At 42.0% G+C, this 13,333-nt stretch overlaps 1 protein-coding gene across 2 annotated transcripts in view; it reads right to left on the bottom strand.

The window, feature by feature from the left end:
* Positions 1-1,518: 1,518 nt before the first annotated feature.
* Positions 1,519-13,333, bottom strand: part of b3glcta (beta 3-glucosyltransferase a) — a 44,086-nt gene continuing 32,271 nt past the window's right edge. For both annotated transcript variants that reach the window (XM_040181861.2, XM_040181852.2), the window contains 7 exons: positions 12,701-12,832; positions 10,552-10,621; positions 8,855-8,968; positions 5,049-5,148; positions 4,488-4,607; positions 3,570-3,714; positions 1,519-2,240 (listed from right to left, as the gene is read on the bottom strand). In XM_040181861.2, coding sequence (XP_040037795.1) covers positions 2,073-2,240; positions 3,570-3,714; positions 4,488-4,607; positions 5,049-5,148; positions 8,855-8,968; positions 10,552-10,621; positions 12,701-12,832 — 849 coding nt within the window. In that variant the 3' untranslated portion in view covers positions 1,519-2,072. The remainder of the gene's footprint in view (positions 2,241-3,569; positions 3,715-4,487; positions 4,608-5,048; positions 5,149-8,854; positions 8,969-10,551; positions 10,622-12,700; positions 12,833-13,333) is intronic.

The following is a 13,333-nucleotide window of genomic DNA, read 5'->3' as shown; positions in this document are numbered from 1 at the left end:
GAGTGAATCTACACCGGGAAAAAAAATATTTTTAAATTAATCCTCAAAGATCCATACAGGATTTTGCCTCCGGATGAAACAAGTTTAGTTGGATGAGACGAGGAAGAGAAAAAAACATGTTTACAAGAGACAGTTCAGAGCAATATTGTAGCACAGATTAATTAGGTAATGCAATCAACTATGGTGTTTCTTTAAGCACATTAAAATCCCTGCAGTAACTAAAATGATCATCAAAGCCACATTCCTAGCTGCATAGCTGGTGTTTTAATGCATCAGTAGACTGTGCTGCTCTTTACTCCCCAGGACACCAAAGTTGTGTCTTTGCTTCTGTGAAGAACTACGTTTTCTCTTCTGTAAGAATATATAATTAGGCCAACAAAAGAAAAAGGTATAGTATTTCCCATGGCAGTATGGAGAGGCCGTGCAACAACAGCAAGTATACTTTTAGGTAGGGGAATATAATCAAGCTGGTAAAAATCCAATGTATATTTAATGTGTGGGATGGAGTGCAAAGCCTCAGTATTCCTAAAAAAAACTTTGCCTCCCAGCTGAAAAGTAAATACACATGTCTCTGGGAGGAAATACAGCACTTCTCTCATCTTACAGTTTCTGTTTCTTGTTTTGGACAAGGATTAAGGCCTAAAATTCCAGTGACCAGGATGTTGTTGCTGACATGCTGGAAATGTTATCCGAACCTAGCGAAAATCACACAGAGGATTTCCCTCGGTGCAAAGTGCTATCGCAGCACCACTCATCACTCCACTTCACTGTGGGCGAGTCCCACCCCTTTAAACTGGTTTCCTGCAAACCAGTCACAATTCCTGGGTGCGAGGAGATGTCTAATTGACTTATTGCAAAGCTTCAAACACACAAAACCTAATCGATTTTCCATGAACTTGCACCGGTCTACTGTGCTATAAGTGTGAATTTAGCATCACAATACTGAGGGGCAACAAGTAGAGACACATCTTCTGTATCACGGCGTTGATGCTGCAGAGAAACTGACAGTAATGCGTTTTTCAACAATAACATTACACATGTTCATAAGTTTAATTAAGCCTGAGAACATGGACCAACTGTAAAATGACCCACTATCATGTTTGTGATTCTGCTCCTCAGGTTTTCTAAAGCTTTTGCCAACATTAGAAAGCAGCCAAATTCATTTGTTTCGTTTTTTGAAGCTTAATAACCGCGCATTTTTTCAACAAGGCAAACAGCCAGCAAACAGGTTTCAATTCTTAAGTCTTTCAAAGACCTTTATAAATGTTTAGCAACTCTTTGGTTCTGCCAAATGATTATTTGAGACATTTGGAAAAAGAAGAAGTGAAAAACAAAAAAAATAATTTAAGTTTAGCAAGCAATTATGTCTTGGAAATTATGGTCCTTTTTAGTTCCTATAACTGTCAAAGAGCCACGAGAAACAGATGGTCTAAGGCCAAAAATGTAATGAGGGTGTTTGAGTGTCGAAGGTAGCAGCACTTGAAGGCGACATGTTGGGAATAATCACAAACCTTCAGCCTCCTTCAGAAAGCTTTAATGCCTTTAAGCTGCTCTAAAACAGTTCATCTTTCACTATCTCAGTTGTGGCTCCAATGAACCTTTTAATTTATACATTTAAACTAAATCCTGTAATAAGCCTCCAAACAAATAGAAAAGCATAACAAAACAATTCAGTCTCAGTTCTATATCTTTATGGCAAAATAGAGCCCCTGTACAGCATTAGACAATTTTTTATCTCCCAGAGAAGAAAATTCTCCTTTGTAAGATTCAAATTAATCATATGATATAAATATACACTTATTATATTTACATCCAACATCCAACCAACATGCATCTCATTCCATGAAGACACTTACCGATTAAGTCACGGTCTCCCTTTAAAACACTTCAACACCAACAATACAAAAACATTGATATCTGTGAAGGAAATGGTTTCAGTTCCATGACTCTAGAATACACACACACACACACACACACACACACACACACACACACACACACACACACACACACACACACACAGACTCTTCATACATGCACACTCATACGGGCGCGCTGTATGAGTGTGCCGATTATAACTCTGTCTTAGCGTCCGTCTTAAGTCCATCCGAAGCTTTCGCCTGCAAGTCCCCTTTAAGCCATTTGTTGTAAACAGCGACGGGGTCGATGTTCCAGTGTTTATGGAAGGAGATGGGCACCTGATGTGCTAAGAAGTCTCTGGCATAGTCCTCCGGGCGTGCCTGAAAGGTAAGATTAAGTACAGCCATTTATTACTTGGAAGCCGCCCACAAGAGACGGCGTACAAGTGCTGCAGAGAGCGACAGTGACGCCGTGGATGTAGAAGTTTATGATGAAAATGGAGCGACTGAAACTATTGTGTGTTGCGAGACAGAATTCAACCGAAAACAAAGAACCGTATCAAAGGGTTGCAACAGAAAGCCCTTTTATCCGGCAGCCATTTTGCCGTCATTGAAGGGTAAACACAGGTGTAACAAATGACATTAGTTTTGCCCTTTGGTTCACTGGAATGCCTGTGACACACCAAGTAAAGGGGATTAATCCATTTGATGAATTACACCTGGATTTACACCACTACGACATTTTGAAAGGTTCTCTTTCACATTGACGTTATTGATTTGTCAACATATTAATCCATCTGGTACCGTATTACAGGTCCTGCACACTCGCAGTGATTTCTCTCATCTCTGCTTCTAAGGCCAGACTGTGTAACTCAGTCTGACCGGTTATAGAAGGAAAAGCACCAGAGTGGTTAATAATAAAATCATGTGCTTTTCCTGCAATGATGAAGTTAAAACGTCTGCTGTGATCGTTCTAAAAGCTCAGATCCAACACACCAGTATTTCTTGAAGAGGTTAACATATTTATGCCCACTCGGATCCATCATTTAAAGTAATTAAACAAAAAAATGGAATTGATATAAGTGCTATGATATCACCGCAGAGTGTTTTTAACCTTCACAAAACCTACCCTGAAACCGCCTCGAGTCGTCCAATAATGTGCAAAGTTATACCCCTGGGAATCTTCTCCATCTTTACCGTGCCCCCCGTGTGACTTGAGTGTGACACAGTCCTGCAGTTACATTGTGTCAGCTGAATGGGAAGCTTTGCCGTCATTCTCTATTCTGTTTTGCGAGATGGAAGATACGCTGCCTGTCAGATATTGCCGATATCTCCAAGTTCAAATTACAAGCACTGTAAACCCGTCTGAGACATGACTCCAACGCTGCATGATCGGAGATCGAATCAGCTGGAGAAGCTGAAAACATCCGTGAGGGCTTCCGAATACCCGCCGGTTTTGTTGTTGAGCCTCAATACCATAGAGGTGTGAATGTCTCAGGATGTGATGAAACCTGACTTTCTCTGGGGTTTATTTATCTTTTTTTCTTAAAACATCACAAATCTTCTGCAAAACGTCCTTTGACACCAAACAGGCTATGAACAGAAGATGATTACCATATTGCCCAAGCATTCACAACCCCAGAGGTACAAATACACACAGATAAAGCACGTAGAGAAACAAAGGACGTATCGTAAGAGCGGGAAGACCACCTGGTGGAAGAGGGGGCTGTGTGTGACGGGGAGTTCGAGGGCATTGAGGCACATTCCCAGCACCATGTCATCCGGCGCGTCGTTGCTGTAGCACTTGCATCCGCTGTCGAGCAGTCGCACCACAGCCTCCCTGCTGAACACCATCCTGCAGCGGCACAGAGATCGACACCGCCGATGACAAAGTGGATACGTGCGTCTGCTGATTTAGCAGCGCTGTAAATGGCCGGTGAACAGAGCAGCAAAATATTAAGCATATCCTTCAGCGTGCTCATTGTGTTCAGTGGGTGAAACTGCAGCTCAAGACGAGAGGGAGTCGAGTTTTCTTTCTTTGAATCGGCTCCGCGCAACAATGGCGTGACATCTCTTTGAAAAGAGACGCAATTCCACATGAAAAAAAGACGAAAACAAATCTTGGGCTGCCAAAAGAAAATCACTCACCGCCACTCAAAACAGTTATTAGAAGATGTCACTTTTGAGAAAACTGTCAGTCGCGATGCTGTAGAGTGTCGCAGCCTCTGTAAATAGGGTTTCTCACACGGCTCACTCATTGCCCACTTTTTCTTTGAATTCAATGAGAAGATATGGGTGTTTAGGATTTGCTGTTGCCCTGTATGTAGTGCAGTCATCGAACGTTTGTATAATGTAGTGTGAGAATTAAGCATTGACTCCCTGTCGGGTCTTTTCGACCGTTTTTCGGTATTTTGCGGGGATTTATTACATATTTTATTGAGTATTTTTTCTTTAATGCAGCCAGCAAACCAACGTTTCCCCTGAGGGAGCAACACACTTTAACTGAATTGAAACGGTTTATCGGTGAATTACAGATTACAGGTTTTCCATTACATAATTTATATTCTCTCACACTGACGTTGTGTCTTTTATCATTACTCCCCCGAGCATCTGAGCGGAGAAACTCACCCTCCACCTCCCGTGATGTAGCTGTAGCCGCCTTGGCTCAGTCCGTAGCCGTACCGCTCCCCTAGACACACTGGTTCAGAGGGGTCGTAACAGCTCAGCAAGCCTTGAAGTCGGGAGAGACTGGAGGAAGCACAGATAAAACTTATCCCATGCCGTAATCATTATACACACACACACACACACACACGTGTGAAACTGTCCATTTAGAAGGTGAAAGAACTGCCCTCCCTCCGGCCCTATTACACAGCCGCAGGCTTCCTCGTGAGGGGACGACCTGACAGATTAAAAAAAGTGTAGCCAACCTGACTTACTGAATTATGCAACGAGTTTTTTGTGACAGGGTGGTAGTATCTCCAGAACTTTAAATTTCCCAAAATGACTCGTTTCTCTCTTTTTCTGTGCAAAACCTTTTCATGACTGTGAAACAGAATCTGTTACAAAAGGTGTAAGAAAATGTCACTCAAACTTTGAGAAAAATGAATGTCCCGGTAAAAAAAAGAAAAAGAAAAAAAAAAGGTGAAGAAACGTTGAAAAAGCAATTCCAGGTAAGAGAAAATATACCTGATAAGCGTGTCATCATCCACGACAAGGAGCCACTTGGTCTCTGGGACGGCTCCGCTTACAAACCGTTGGAGGATTGCAAAGGTTTTCCCACAGTGGCCTGCAAAAGTGGACAAATGCCGTCAATACGCTGACCTAATCACATATTGACCATGTGCTGTGTTCGGCTTTACAAAGAGAATTGACGCTGTCGCGGTAAGAAAAATAACACACACAAGAGCAGATATTATTACAAATACCGCTTGTGAATTAGACTAATGCAAAACGATTCGAGAGTCAAGAGACTGTCGCACTTCGCAACTAAGAAAACAGCAACATTATACTTTGGAGAAGACATTATAACAGACTAGATGCCTGATGAGAAACAGAACCATTAGATGCGGATGATCATAATGTTTTAAATAATTAAATTTTTTAATTACACTTTCATTCTTTTAAAAGAGGCCGTTGAGGATGTGATGCAAATGAGCGGGATTACTGAGCCCAAACTTAACAAAGGATGCAGTACATTTTAAACTGTTGCTTCTATTCCAGCATTAACTTGACAGTCGCATGCCACACCGCAGCGATGTAACGCGTGTCAAACATTAAACATCTGTATTGCGCACCATGAAGGAAAATCTCCCAATGCAAACATGTGTCCTCTCCACCTTTGCGAGGCGAGAGGAAGCCGTTGACTACCTCCTTGCATCCAAAAGGTATAATAAGGTATGTTTGGTTGTCATCAAACTTCTACTCTGGCATGTTTGACATGGCTGCCGGATGGAACAAAATGTTCTGCCAACTCTCCAAAAACAAACAGTGATGTGGTAGCACACAACAAATGCAAGGAGCCCGAACAGATACTGTCATCCCAATATCTGCACACCATCAGGGCTGAGACATGGTGACAAGCATCACGAGGCATACTGACACCATACTATTTTATTTATAAGGCACCCACTGTGATTTCCCCCCCCGAGCGTCTGAATATAGAATAAGTAAGGACACCTTGAACTGCTGACAGGAATAAAATCCCCAAAATGTACTTTTAGGGGGAGATTTTCAGACAAGCATGGTATCTGTATTTGAAGATGGAGGTTAGTGAGCGACGTGCAGGCACATGGAACGATGCAGCATCGTTCATTACAATGTCGGCAGAGAAAAGCCCACGTTTATTTAAGTACAAAGCTCCTCACAGGTGTCCTCCATCACCAGGTCTCCTCCCACTGTAGGTAAGAATAACACACTTGACTGTGAAAAGCTGAGTATTAAACTTCCTACGCCGTATTCACATTTCAAGGTCTTGCGTCACCCTCACTTGCTCGGTCCTGACTATATAAAACCTTTGCAACCTCAGACTGTTGAGTTTATTCTGCCACTTTCAAAATTTGAAATTTTGAATCTTGTTTTTATCAGACCACATATCTATTTGTGACTCCCTTCCAGAGACTTTTTTACCATGGTTCCTGGCTTTTTAATGGAGGAAACCAAGTCAATAACTAAGTCAGTAACCCTGGTCCTGGAAAAAACTCAATTCTACTCTGATAACTGATTAGTGATAATATAACACATAAATTGCTTATTTGTCTTTGTTTAGACCTCAGCCATTTATCATTTTAGTGCATAGTTATCTGGTGAGTTAATGGCTATTCTATTGCAGATATGTTTTCACAGATATGGTGTAATACAAATATGATTTTCCGTCGACATGGCGTTTTTTAATCAAAATTCTGTCCTTTTAAAATCCTCCCCCTTTTCTATAGACCAGTCAAACCCCTGTCTGTCATCCTGTTAGTATTCCAGGAGGGAAATAGCACTAATTGTTTGATTAACAGTTAGCGTAGTTACCAAACCAAAAGTAGCTTCAGTCTCTGGCTCCTTACCAGACTGGACATAAATCCCCTCGCCTTATTACGGACTTCGGATTGCTGCCAAACTTCCCTCAATTGTTGCCATCTTAAAAGTGAAACTCCTGGCATGCAGAGGGAGGCAAAACTAGAGGAAAGGACCTCTGCAACATCATTTCTTTGGTTGAGAGGAGCGGAGCCGAGGCGTTTTCTGGTGTAAGACATAAAACCCGCAATCGCCTCTCAGCGCTCTGCGCTACGTAACGTGTCAGGTTATGCAAATGAGCAGATATGAGGAGCCACACAACCAACATGTGGTTCTTATCTGTCATTTAAGATCCCCAACAACCGTATAATGGGATTGCTTGCAGTGGGGATTCAGTAGTACGCCTCCAATCTGAGAACTATCTGTAGTTCCGACAAGGAGGCAGCGGAGACTTGTCATGATCCACAACAACAAGGTGGAGAGGAAGCGGCCCTCCAGGACGGGGGTTGCATATCAACAGCACGTTGGACAGATAACAGAGTAGCTTTGGAAGAAAATGGGTCGACTTTTATTCTTAACGAGGCTCGTCTCTGCAGCGGACTAGTCCGCGGGTCGCCGCGATTGCTTTGCACCAGCCACTCCCTCACGACGAGGCGGCCCCCGATAAATATCTGAGCGGCCTGCAGACGGACACTGTGAAGGGAGCCCGGAGACTCAACCACACCATTTTGGAACAGTAACATCCCACCAGTGGGCTGAAAGTGGCTCCGGTCAATGCGTCATCTCATTAAGGTGCCACACGAGAAGGCAAAGGTGCTGTAAAAATGGCAGAAAATGGCCCTCAAGCAGAAACCACCAGGGGAGACGCAGAGGTCTACCGCCGCCTCTACGAGCCACCCTGGACTGCTTTGAGCGGCTGCGCTTCTCGTACTTGCGTCTGTTTATTATTCAGTGTGGGTTTCTGGCATCTAGCATTTCCCTGGGGAGTAGCTGATGGATTCACCAGGCTCTCCCGGCTGGGGAGTGTTTTTCCATCTCTGTTCCAGGTTCTCAGCCACACCTCGTGGAGGTACATGAAGAACCACCTCGGGGCTTTGTTTTCTCGATTTCCACTCACTTTGGAACCAGCGTAAATTAAAATACTGTATGATAAATACTGTTGTTTCTAGTCATGTAGAATGTAGATATTTAGCATTGTTTCTCAATCTTTTTCATAAAAATCCTATTCTATTATATGATATTAACACTTTGTGGATTCTGTGGATTTGAAGGCAACGGCTTTTTTGAAGTAAAGCTAAACGAGAACATGTGCAGCGCTCTCATATGTGTCCTTTGATACAAAGGTACCCGGTAACTGACCAGCCTGAGCCTTCGGGTGCCATTCGAGCTTCAACACCCGGAGGAGCCGCGGACCGACTCGTCGGCCATCCGATTAGCGGACGACCTTCTGCACCTGCTGAGCCACAAATGCCCCATAGAGGACAGTTCATCACCAGCTCCTAACCAAACAAAAGTGTCATTAAATGCTGACAGTGCTGCGGTCAAGTGCAATTCAGCAGGGGGGATGTTGGCCCAGCTTCTGGTGAGTTAATGTGCAGTTTATAGCTCACAGTCAGAGAGAAGCTGCTTGCACTAAAGACTGAAGGCACGGAGCCATTTAGCAACTCAGAATTATTCTGAGAAACATAGAAGAAGTCATTTAATAGTTTGAAAAGATCTTAGCACCACAAACGAAGAAATCCCAACATAACTGGGAAGATGTCAAATAAAAGTTCAGCCTCGGTTTGACATTTCATGTAGCTTTTGATTTTAAAATGATTTCATTGGCATCTCTTGAGAAAAAGAACTCTGTGTACCGAGATCAAAAAATCATCCATAGCAACGGTCCATTATTTATAGCGGCGGTAAAAAAAAAAAGCTACAGAGACTCAGGATCGAGTAGAGTATTCATCGAAGCTCCATAATGAATTGCCTGCAAGAGGACCACTTACCTCTTTCGGTATTTGGGACTCCTAAATTAATGGTTGGTATCGAAGCATCGGCGTAGTCACTGTAGTACTCTAAAAAGAAAGCATCCTTTTCCCAAGTCTTCTTTATCACTGGAACTGAAGCCAAGGGGAGAACAATCAATAGTGTTCACCAGGTTTCACAACAAACAGACATCTTCTGTACACATTATTATTTCATATTTGGGGCTGTACATGTGATAAAGTAGGGAAAATAGAAAATAATACAGTAAAATATGAAAGATATTCTATGCATCGTTAATTCAGCCCCCTTGTTGAACGTTCCAGATAAGATAACATTTACAGAGCAGGGTAACACAGACACAGTGATCAGTCATCCACATTTAAATGCATTTGAATCCTTGTCACTTAATGCCCCATTAGCGTTATTAATGGTTAAAATCACAAAACCTCTACATCCTTTACAAAGCACTCTCAGCAGTTCCTTTCCCCCTACAGTATTCCAGTAGATTTGATTTGGACCTGACTGATCAGATCTGGAGGTTTCGTGGCGGGTTTCTGGCTCGTTGAGGCGAATGCTTATGCGGGCCGAGAAACACGGAATACCAAGAGATCCACCGCAGCCGCTGCAGGCTGCGTTCGACTCTCATGAATCAACAAAAGAGAGTCAGAGTGGCATCCAACGCTGCGTCGGCTGGCCTTCGCTTTCTCTAAATAATCCTATTTTATATCGCCACATAGTGTAAATACTGTGCACATCATGCAGGGCAGATGTTTGACTTCCTGCCATAGAAGACAATTAATAGATGGCACGGATAACTAACACACATTAAAACGGGTTGCCAGCACAAACGTCTTACAACAAAACAACTTACAGACTACACCAATACAATACTAATCAAAATGCATGACAACATACAATTAAAACGGTAATGAAACAGAAGCACAGAACTTTTTATATAAAAGAGATTTGTTCTGTTTGCTATTTAAAGTTTTTAATTATTTCATTTAGTATTTTTTGCCCCACATATAAGTGTGATGTGGAGGAACAGACCTAAATAAATTCATAAAAATGAAAGAACTCTGCAATCACATCAGACCTTTTTATTTCAACTCAAATTCCTTAATAGACAATTCTTGATAGATGCGTTTTTATGTCCATAAAATTGCTTTTATAATACCGTGTTCAATCACTACAGATAACGAAGAGACACTGAGCGACATTGTAAGGGAAATACGAGGCTCTTTCATGTCTTTTGCTTCTTGATCTAAGCTAACCTTTAATACATAAATCCAATAATAATTTGACCGCGTCGACGTTTGAAACAGATAATGGCAGCTTGTCAGAGGAAATAGTAATTCAAGTAATTAGTGCAATTACGTTTGAGTGACACTCTTTGAATGAAGTGTACAATTTGTTTGATCCCACTGAAATTAATCAGCATTTTGATCTGTTGACTGAGCCGGCTGTGTTTTTATCAGGTTAAAGAAGAGAAGCAGATTCACACATTGTCAAGCAGAGATTCCAAATAAACGGATTATAACATCTGCAAATAAGCACTTCCAATTTATTTTGAATCCTCTAAATTACCAAATCATCACATAATGGTGGAAAAATGTAATGGAAGAGTTTGTGATGATGATGAGCTAAAGAAATGTCAAGTAAAACAAATCGTATGCAATAGTGAATCTTGGGCAGTTTCCGTAAGAGTGGCACTTACCTCTTTTATTGTGAAACTTCCTACACGTTTTCACAGCCACAAACACATCTTCTTTATTAACAGGCTCCCCCTTTGAGGAAAACAGGAGTCACAAATCAAAGAAATACTTACATGAACATAAATCATAAATTAATAAAACCGGAATCGATTTCACTCTATTTGCAACTGAGCCAAATGGTTGAAATGGTTTTTCAGGCGATATTAAATGTCTGAGGGATCGGTGGGAGTTGTTATCTTCAGAGTGAAATTAGAATTGGATGTTTCTGTAAATGGTCTGAGGTCATCTGGCACTCTAGATAGTCTTTGTTCTCCTTCTGAAACTACAGACATGGAGCAGCTAATAACACTGCAGAACGTTTTTAAAAATCTAGGACTTTATGCTAAATTGGGTGTCCGTTTGCCAAAATGTAAAAGCCTTGGGAATAAAAAGACAAGCAACAAATGAGACTGGGAAAGATTAAATGGAAAAGTATAAAACTGAAACAGGTTGTGTGTCTCTGTGTGTATCTCTGAGCTCGTTGTTACCACACGCGGTCCAAAACAAAAGTTTCTTTTCACAATCTTTGCAAATGTTATTCCTCCACTACACCTGCGGCAGTTTTAGAGCAACACATTTGAGAATTTACAAATGTTGTTCTTACAGAACCCTGAGGAGCGTCAGACGTACAGGAAGGTGTGAGTGTGTTAGCAGGCTCTTTTGTCTGTTTTTACCAAGCGTTTTTATAGAAGGACTCATCTCCAATACAAACGTGTGCCTCTTTGCTGAAATGCAGAAAGCAGCAGCACCACTTCAACTTCATTGCATGAAATATAAAAAGCACGCGTTCTGCTGCCGATGCCACTTTGTTGATTGTTGTCCTTTGCCTCCTTGAATCTGCCTCTTGAGGCTCTTGACTCTTTGTTGGTTTGTTGTTTTTTAGTACCGCGCTGGGCCCATCGTGGCAATTTGTCTTACAAGTGTTTCCAGCACTGGTCGATTACGACACATCGCCTCTTGTTCGGTGTGGTTGGAAAAACCTCTCCCTGCATGCTTATCAAGCTTGTGACCTTGATGATTCTCCCACTGGCTGCTCAAGCCTTTGTCCCCTCGCTGGTCAAATGAAGGCAGTTTTATGAGAATAATGATTTCCATGTAAAAAAAAGTAGTTAAAAAAAGAATCAATATAAATCGGAAAATTCAGACTGCAACAAATATGCATCAGGCTCTAAACCGCATATGCGCATGCAGAATGTGGTTTGAATCACAAATGAGAAGATCATATTCTTGGCAGAACAATGAATGAAGGGGGGACAACTTTGGGATACTTTGTGCTGCAGTCCTGGCACTGTACAGGCAAGCAGCCATCACTGCACACACAGCTTCTTCTCAACATTATTGATTGTTTTAGGGCGCCTGTGGGATCAACAACTGGTGGCTAACAGATGGCTGACCCTTCTAATTGGCTCACAGCTAGGGAACACATAATACTGACAACATATATTGAGTGCAATGTGCCAAAGCATACCGCAATAACATACTGTGCTGTAACACAATTTTCTTTGGTTTTACAATTAATGCAAATTGCCAGACAATTTGATTCAATTAGACTAAATTTGTTCATTTGTACAGTTGTCGGTACTTTGACCCGATTATCAAATATTTAAATAACCCAATTAAAATAATATATTTGTGTGCTTAACTCTAAATTCATCACAAGAAAACCCTGTTAGAACTACTACTAATGTTAGTATCAGATGGCACAATGTCAGTATTTGAATGTCGAATAGTACATAAATATCCAAGATACATTAAAAAAATTATTTTGTAACTCTGTTGAAAGACGGGGGAGTGTACTTCTTGGGGAATGGTTGGTATTTATGACTAAATGTAACATGCAAGCATGGCAAAAACTCCCGTCTTTGCTCAAATGATCTGCTGAATGGTGTTCAGAGGCAATCGCGTCCAAGGCCGCGGCGCGTGGTGAATTATGGGTGCTGCTCCGTTTGCGGCCGTGAGCGTGGCGGAATATCGAACGTCAACACGGAGCCGGCAGCATCTCCCAGCGAAGCGCCCTCTCTGCTTCATACTACTTAACTCTGTTGCCTGACCATCTCCTGGGAATAGAGGACGATCTAATGGATCTGCCCACGGAGCAGATGCCGTACTCACACACAGAGCCGGCTCGGTCCTCAGAGTGGTGGCACAGTGGCGGGTCTCGTGGGAGTCCTCCGGCTCAGTGCACAGCTCAGGGACGGCGGTGAGGGGAGGGCCGTTCCCGTTGTCCCAGATGTACAAAGCGACCTGTAACACAGGACGGAGATTTGATCTGAAGACCAGATGCAATGATGCCTGAGAAAATGCTTGATTATAAGCAGTAATTGCAGCATAAGTGTTGTGTTTTTGGTTCCTTTTTTTCTATTAAGTACGACAACATTTTCTTTCTCACCAAATACAATATTTAAGATGCCTAACAAAACACATGAGGGGATACCAGAGAGGGAGAAAATTAGGTATGGAGAGTGTTACTGTAGAGCAAAGTCATATCTTGGATTTTGTCAAACTTTTCCAGATGTTACAGTAAAAACATGCGTAATGAGGACAGTAAAATTAGGGCTGTCTGAATTTTGGCAACTGTTTGGAAGAGACTAGAAATCCCTGATGTTTCTCTGACTTGTAGCCCGGAGGTAATCTACTCACACTGAACTAGATTGACATTGAGGGTTCATGCAATATTTGTCTGTACTCTCTCTACTGTGCATACAGTGATCTTTATCTCTACTTGCATTAGGTTGCATTTGCGTA

This window comes from Gasterosteus aculeatus, chromosome 1, assembly GCF_964276395.1.
Source record: "Gasterosteus aculeatus chromosome 1, fGasAcu3.hap1.1, whole genome shotgun sequence".
NCBI classification, from domain to species: Eukaryota; Metazoa; Chordata; class Actinopteri; order Perciformes; family Gasterosteidae; genus Gasterosteus; species Gasterosteus aculeatus.
This window is presented reverse-complemented; position numbering and strand designations above follow the sequence as displayed.